General features: G+C 34.8%; 1 protein-coding gene across 1 annotated transcript; it reads right to left on the minus strand.

Annotated features, from left to right (window-relative positions):
- Nucleotides 1–173: 173 nt before the first annotated feature.
- Nucleotides 174–823, minus strand: LOC140759426 (uncharacterized). Its single transcript, XM_073095988.1, has one exon. It carries the CDS (start codon nt 800–802, stop codon nt 308–310), a length of 495 nt encoding a protein of 164 aa, XP_072952089.1. The 5' UTR covers nt 803–823; the 3' UTR covers nt 174–307.
- Nucleotides 824–8,520: the final 7,697 nt, after the last annotated feature.

Raw genomic sequence — 8,520 nt, forward strand, 5'->3', positions numbered from 1 at the left:
GAATACTTGAAAAGCTTAAGAGAGGTCATGTATGCTGTTATTAAACCAACTAATTGAAAAGCTTAAGAGAGGTCAAGCCCTGCATCTCAATGCATGACAACTCTATTTAGAGAATCAAATCAAATCAAATCAAATCAAACATTGCAAATATAAAGGTCCAATAATTCAGCCACTTCTACAGCATCAGCAATTGAGAAATCTCTAATCAGATTGATTGATCCCTTACACATTACAATGGAAAAGAAGAAGAAGAAAGAAGAAGAAGAAGATAGAAACAAATAGAGATGAAACTTATGAAAACAGCAACTCATGATGCAGGCCTAGACATCTCTGCTGATCTCCTCCTAAGCATCTGCCTCATCCCATCAGCCACTTCGACTGCAGGGTTTGCTCTGGTTCTCCTGCAGAATGCCATGTGAGCTCTCATGGCCTCTTCCATCCCATGACCCTTCTTCGTCTCCTTGCCAACCTCGTCTCTCACTGCCTCAGAGCAAAGCCCACATAGCCATTTCCCATCAAAGTTGGCCTTCACACTACTTATGTAATCTTGGGTGCAGTCCTCTTTCAATCCACAGCACTCACACTTAACTGACTCAATCTCCATGCTAGGAGGAGGATAGAAGAGAAGAAGCTTGATGGGTTTTTGTGTGTGTGTGTTTGTCTTGGGTGGCAGAGAGAGTAGTGGAGTTGAGCAGAGGTAGGCTATTTGTAGTGAAGAGACATCACCTGGTTCATGTACTAATGATGAGATATCAGACAAGGTTAGTTGGGGGCCTCTTGCTTGGCCTTTTCTTGGCCTCATGGTCTGCCTCAATGTCACTTGTTTCCTTCCCTTCTCAACTGTATTAGTTATCTTCAGAAAATTACAACAATATGATTTGGCACAACTTCAATTTTTAACTCTCATATGCTTTATAAACTTAACTGTTAATTACGCTGTAAAAATACTTAATTACCCATATAGATATATATACTCGGACTTGTAGATATAAGGATAATTCAGTCAACTTCTTATATTTAGTCATGGTGAGATATATTTAGCATCAATGAAATGCTAGTACTTTTGGATGGAAAATTTAACAGTTTCCATTAGGTCTGGACTCTGGACCACAGGGGAGGCAAAGTATTTAAATTTTGAAGTATGGGACGATGAGTTAAAATCCAGATATATATTTAATTTTTGGGAAATTTATATATAACACCTTGATTTTTAATGACATTATGGTTTATAAATCGAGCCCCGCATGATTTAGAAAATATGCGCAGAAAATACCCTAGGTTAGATTTGAACTAACACCGTGAGAATATTTCATTAGGCAGAGATATTTTATTTCTAAAATAACTGAAATCCCCTTAGTATAACTTAGTTGAAGGTTTTTTTGTAATTTTATTAGTATAATCAATTTATCCTAGAGGTTTAATTAAATTTAACTAACAGATCTAACAGCAGAATATTTTCTGTACACATTCGCTAAATTTTAGGGCTTGATTTGCAAATACTGAAAATATAGGGTGTTATATGTAAATTTTTCTTAATTTTTATTAATTCTCTTCTATAAATTCTTTCTTCGCTTATTTATTTAGGGCAATACCATGAAGTTGACCTAGATATTTCGAGATAGGTTAACTGCTTCTTAGGTATGATTAAAGAAAAAAAAACAGTTCTACTTAGGTTTTTGTGTTATTTTCTCTCGTAATTCAGGAAGGTGAGATATATGCAACCTTACTCTCATATCCGAGGTGGCTCTCGGATGGATGATGCAAGAGGCAATTAGTATAGAGGAGATATGTCCTTTTTGAGGAGTCTAATTTGTAACTAGATTTACAAAGAAATGATCCCTTTCACAGTAACTCTCACAAAGGTAGGTAAGGGATTGGCAAAAGGAGGCCCCCTACACTGTTTTTTATTGTTTTTTTACTGTTTGATTAGAGCTTGGAGTGCTAAATTTGTGGGATTGCCTTGGCCCATTTAAATCCTAATAGTGTTGGTGATGGCCATAGGATTCATGTAGTGCATTACATGATAAAGACCATACACTGTGAGACCACTTGAAGAATGAGTAGGGTTTTTTTTCAATGTGCCAACCCCTGGAATTTTCTTCATTCTTCTTTGTTTTTTTCCTTCTTTCAAACAGGGCAGGCGATTAGGTAAATGTCCTTTGCAAGTGATAATTAATTGACAAGATCAATCAATGCAGAAGTGAGTTCAAAGTCAAGAGGAGACACAATCTCAATGAGGGAAGAAGTGATGGAATTTATTATGAGAAGTTAGAATATTTGTTGCAACACCCATTTTTTCAATATAGAAGTACAATTCTACATCACCAAGATGAGAAAGAGATAAGATGATAAGCTACTTCTTTGCTTAAAAAAGTACACTTCTGGATGTAGCTAGATGTCATGTGGATACTTCTGTGATAAATTCTTTTTATTATATGTAAGACTTCTTCAATTTTGGTTTCCTTGAGAATAGATGGGTATTTATGTTTGATTGTTTTTTTCATTTGTAATAATAGATTTTTTGTACGTATCTAATGGCGTCATCAAAAAAGTCTGCAGACTTGTGAGGTCATGGGCTCGACTGTTTTAGACCTTAACTCGAGCTCTAAATGAGTCGAACTGAACCGAGTTAATTTTTTGAGCTCGAATGTATTATCGAGCCAAGTCGAGCTGGAGCTAGCTCGCTTGAGGTTGGCTCAATTAGGCTCGATACTATAGCAATACATATATGTGTGTGTGTGTGCGCATGCGCGTGCCTAAAGCAATACCAAGGCTAGGGTTAGGGTTCCGATAGGGGCCTTTGCGGGGCCACAATAGAAGCGGATGTGATTGATGCGGTCGAGGATGGAGACTCGACTTCTGGCGGTGTTGATGTTGGTGTTGTGAGAGCTTTGATTTGGCCAGTGTGAGAGCCTTGCAAAGACTCCTCTTTCGATCGAATTCTCCGTCACTATGCTCTTCAATAACCTCTCCCTTCCACTAGCAAGGGTCAAACCCTCTGCTTCCTTGCTAGCAATGGAGGAAAGGCTCGATTCTTTCAACAAGGCCAAAATGAAGACAGAACGACACCGAGACCCTCTCCCTCCTCTGCCACCTCATCGATGCCCAACTCCCAAATCCTCCTAGTGAGTCAAGCTATTGAACCCAAGCTAAGTTTTTCTAGCTCGATTCGAGCTCAAGCCAAGAAAATCAAACAAATGAGCCGAGCCGAACTAGGCCCAGCTCGCTCAAGGTCGGCTATTTTATAGCTTTAGTATCTCATATGTAAGTTATTTGCATTCTATTATAATAAATATGTGTATTAACTATAGAATATATGTACTCAGCTTTATATGCAAAATTAAATCATTTAAAAATAATTAAATTATAAAACTCTAATCTTAAAAATAAGAGAAATAGCAATTAAAAAATAATCATTTGCACGAAAAAGTAAACAAACTTTTTATTTTGCAACATCACTCGTTTATCGTTTCACTCTACAAAAATAGAAAAAATACTTTTATTATGGATAATTACACGAGGCTTCCTGAACTCTTGCTTGTTATCAGAAAATCTCTTACTTTTTTGTGTGTTTTAACGAAAAAAATACACCAAATAACTATTTTAATTTTAATATTACTCTCTTTCCTTTTCTCTAAAATAAAAGTAAAATCGTCCCCAAAATGTCTAAAATTGACACTCATATACTATTTCTAAACTAAAAATCTAATGGATAATTAATGAAAAAATAATAATATTTCAAAGGTTTTCTATAGTTAAGATAGTGATATATATCATGAAAAATAAATAAATGAGGGAATATATGTAGAAATAACCAAAAGTTTGTCCAGGTTGTGTGATTATATATATATATAATAGAAAATCATTTGAGGTTTTTATTTCTTTTGAGTGTAGTATATTGTGTATGAAACCCTAATATTACACACCTAAATATAAAAATAAAAGATTCCACACGAGCTTATAGGGCCCACAAAAGGTGAAAAAGAAAGGTTTTGACCATCAATTATCTCTTCTTTAATTGTAGAGTGGTCTCGACTCTAGATTTCTTGAAAGTTCATCTAGCAAATCGTGTTAAGTTTAGAGGAGACATCGTATGCTGGATTTCGGATGCATGTGAGTAACAAGTTATTAGATCCTGAGAATGTTTGGTTTCAAGGCTATTGTGTTGTCTTACTTTGGCATATTAGAAAGTTAAATTATAATTTCACTTTCTCTAATGAGAGGAAAGAGCTTCACAAGGTTTGGGTCCAAACTATAGCCCTTACTAATAAATTTCACGCTCAGCTATATTTCGGAAAAGAAAAATGAAACCGAACCTCGCCCTAATATCTGTTAAGTGGGATCGCCAACCCCTTGGATAAATTAAAGTTAATTTATATAGTTCTTTTGTTAACAGATCTGTGGTTGATGAGGCTTGCTCCATAATTCGACAGACTAATGGTTGTCCTTTCATTACAGGGTGCAGATGTGGATCATACAAATCAGTACTTATTACAAAAGCAAATACAATGAAAGAAGCTTTTATCTGCACAGTTCAAATGGATTTCTCAAATGTGTGGCTCAACTCAACCATCTTGATTGACATTTTAAAGGATGGTTAACAACCTCCGTGATCTATTGCATATGTCATAGATGACATTAATGATCTAACTAACAATTTTAATAATTATAAAGTTATTCATATTTCTCGTTAAGTTAATCTAGTTGATTGCCTTACAAAAAAGAGAACCCTCGATTTCGAGTGTACGTGGAATAGTGGTTTTCCTTTAGAACTTGTTTAATTTTTTATCTCTTATTTTGGTGGAGACTTTTGTACCTAGTTTACTGCTTAATATATTTTAGTCCTTTATTTTATATATATATATATAGTACATTTTAAAACTCAAATACAAAACTAGATATGTTTTTTCATGTCAGCAAAACCGCTAATCGAGATGATGACTTCTAAATATAAGTTAGTTATCCAATCATTAATCAACGACTTAAAAAAAATTTGAAAACTACTAACAAAAATAACTAAATCTTACAGGAAAAATAAACCGGAAAACAACATATATGAAAATATTATCCAAGATTTAGCAATTTTCTTATCGGGTTTTTCAAATTTCATATTGAGAAGTCGTCGTCCTAGTCGGCGATTATGTAACTCATCTAGCCTCGTATTTAAAGTTTCAAGATAAATTACACACATCATTAAAAAAAATATGGGCAAGAGGAGTTGAATTAGGGCAATAAATGGAGCAAGTGTCCATGTGAGAGGTAAGATCTATTTTGGCCCATCCATGAGAACAATCAGGCAGGTGGTCCACCTTAAGAACAAGCAGGCAGGCAGGCAGGCCAATATATTTCATCCTATCACTCATTTCTCTGCATCTCCATGTGAATCACTTTTTTTTCTTCTTCTTCCTTTTGCAAGCAAATTTCAGGATTTTGTCTTTTTACACCCTTATTTCAGGCTTTCTTTCTTCTCAAAAAAGAATTATATATATATATATATGACATAAATTAGAGCAAAGAGGCATTACTTAGACTAATCTTGAGAAGATTAATTATCTTACATATCTAACCTTATCTCATTGGTTAGTTGGTTATATATTTATGCAAATATTTTTCAATGATTGGCCACATGGGAGTTGCTTGGACTCTTATCTACCATGATCTTTATGAGAATTTGTTAGGTTTTTATTCTCTGATGCATAATTAATTACTTCTGGCTCATGGGATTATGCCCAACTGAAACCACCTCAAATCATTTGTCAACTTCCATTTGGATCCTCCAAAAGATATATGCAAGTATGGCAATTTCATATGATTGTGCATTGGATCTCACATGCATGTTAATCCAAGGAACTGGATAGAATATTTAGGAAGTTATATCTGAGCCTTTTGAACTTTGTTCTTTCTCTGAAATGCTGACCCCTATTTGTGCATATTCTATCAAAACTACCAACAAGATGCAGTTTTCTAAACATAGCATGTTATGTTAGTTTAATAGCTAGAAACACTGCTAGAACAAAAGCATGTGCACGAATGATGGATAGAGATATCTATCTATATTTGTATATAGAGAGAAAGAGAGAGAGCGGCGGGGAGTGGGGTGGTCGGGGAGAGTTTAAGCTGTTAAGTAATAGACTAATATCCCTGCGAAAAGCCAAAAACAAAGAATAACAATAGGGATTTATAAGGAGGTCGGAAAGATTTGAATTCATAACCTCATGAAACTCTTGCTCTGATACCATGTTGGATAAGCAACTTGACTGAAGACTGAAGAGTCTCATGGAGAACTCATATTCACTTATTCTGAACTGTTGATTCAGATCAGTGACAAGAAACACCTGAGAAAACAACCAGATTTAGATTTTACATGCCAAATAGGAGCTGAATTCTACCTAAAAGAATTATTTCCAGCCATGCATTATGCTATAAAGAGCCCAGGCTATGATCACTCCTAATTTATGGTGATGATAAGATTTTTTAATCTCATGGACTATATCACTAACAGTACTCTTAACACAAAAGCCCAGAGCTTAGGCATGACTAGGTTTGCAAATGGGCCTTGTCTGGGCTTAAGTCCTATAATATTAACACTAATCTCAGTAGAACTAGGTTATGAAATCTTTATTCAGAAGACTGTTCTTATAGATAATCTATAATCTACCTCAGAATAGGTATAGTGTGCAACTTAGGAATTCTTGATGAATTGAATTATAATAGATAATGTACTCTATTCCTTGGTCTAGTTATGTTAACTAAAAACAAAAATGTCATTGTAGATTAAAAAAAGGAAATATGAAACACCAAGAAGCAACTGAAATTTTTGCAAGAAATTTAATCAATTGATATTTAAAAGCCAGTGAACTATAAGATTCTGTGGGCTATAATTTCATCAAGGAAATGTGTACTTATATATTAAAGCCTCCATCAAAGAGATCAATTCTTTATTTGTTGCTTGCTTCATTCCTCTTCTCACAAAGTACTGATCATGTAGAAAGGGATGTAAACATTTTGCTAGATATTCAGATTTTGGACCTAATGTAGTGCATATATATCCAACTGATCATATAGATAAGCTTATCATGCATAGTTTGGTAGTTTCATAAGGATCAATAGATCATCCAATCTTTATGCACTCTTGTCAAAACAAACAAAAAAAATGTAGAAATGTTGTGGTTCCATATAAAGTGACAATTTTGCTTGGCCTCTTGATCTTTTCAAATGTTCCTGTCTACTTCTCATGCAGTGGTGATGGTTTTTCTTGATTGTGTCTCCTTAAATGAAGTGGTGAGGGAATCCATTGCCTATCATAAACTAAGGAAACTAGATGAGCACACCAATGAGAGGAATTAAATACTTTCTAGTGTTATTATTTACAAGATGTGTCACCTTCACACCTTAAGAGGTTGCTCTCTGCTATATCTTCTTAACTATGGGCTGCACTGATTGTGTGTGGCATAATTTAATCACTGTCTGTTTGTTTAGTCTGTGTGCGATGCCTAATCATCGCTGTATTGCTGACAAAATCCATTTTATCCTCTTATATATTTCAAAATTGATGTACATTTAAGTTGATACCATTATAAGCTCCGCTGTTGATCAAATAATGTCAGTTGGTAAATGTCGCAATCCTACGTCGAATTATGATGTTGAATACCCTGGATATGCAGTGTCAAGGAAGGAGCAACATTCAAATCCTAGCAAATGAGTGAACATCATGGTTTGATCTTCAATGGTCAGTCATAAGACTGCCAATTAAAGCTGGAAAAATCCAAAACTGAAGGCTAAATTTATCATGCAACTGGATCATAGTTTGTAAATGTATGATATACAGCATGATCAAATGCATTCAGTTGCCAAGTTTTGGGTTGCTATACAATTATCTTTCACCTCAATGACAAAACTATGCTAGAATTTGTCACATAATTCTTGATCTCTTTTGTACACTTCTTATCCTTTCTCTTCTAGAGAAGTATAAATAGCAATTTTACTTCATTCTTTCTTCTACTGCATCTTAGAGAAAGCAGTTAATCTGTTGCATATCTTCTCTTCCTTTTGCTTTCTTGAGGTCTTATTTTGATGGAATGCTATCAGTTCCTTCTGCATGTCAAACTTGCTAACTGGCAAAGGTTAGGTGAGCCATCAGACAAGTGGTTTAAGTTGATCAGTCTATTCCTTAGACAGGAAAAGAAAAAAGGATTCCAACCTTTTAAACTTAATAATCTCCTCATATCTTTATAATTAATCTCTCTCTCTCTCTCTCTCTCTCTCTCTCTCTCTCTCTCTCTCTCTCTCTCTCTCTCTCTCTCTCTCTCTCTCTCTTTCTCTCTCTCTAAATCTTGAGAGAGTATTTAGGCAGCCACTTTCACTACAATAATGTCTTTCTTCTTTGGTTGGCAAGCCCTTAGTCACAAATATTGATAAGGTGTTTAGGGTGAAGTTTTCTCATTGTCATTTAGCTCAAAAACAAAATTCCATTATGTCTTAAACTTCCAAACAGAAGGGCATCTTAAATTAGTTGCATAA

The sequence above is a fragment of the Typha angustifolia genome, chromosome 4 (genome assembly GCF_048772165.1).
Source record: "Typha angustifolia cultivar Huaian chromosome 4, ASM4877216v1, whole genome shotgun sequence".
In the NCBI taxonomy this organism is placed as follows: Eukaryota; Viridiplantae; Streptophyta; class Magnoliopsida; order Poales; family Typhaceae; genus Typha; species Typha angustifolia.

What these genes read in the sequence shown, in the direction of transcription:
- LOC140759426 (XM_073095988.1), bottom strand. Translation starts at nt 802, where the DNA reads ATGAGGCCAAGAAAAGGCCAAGCAAGAGGCCCCCAACTAACCTTGTCT.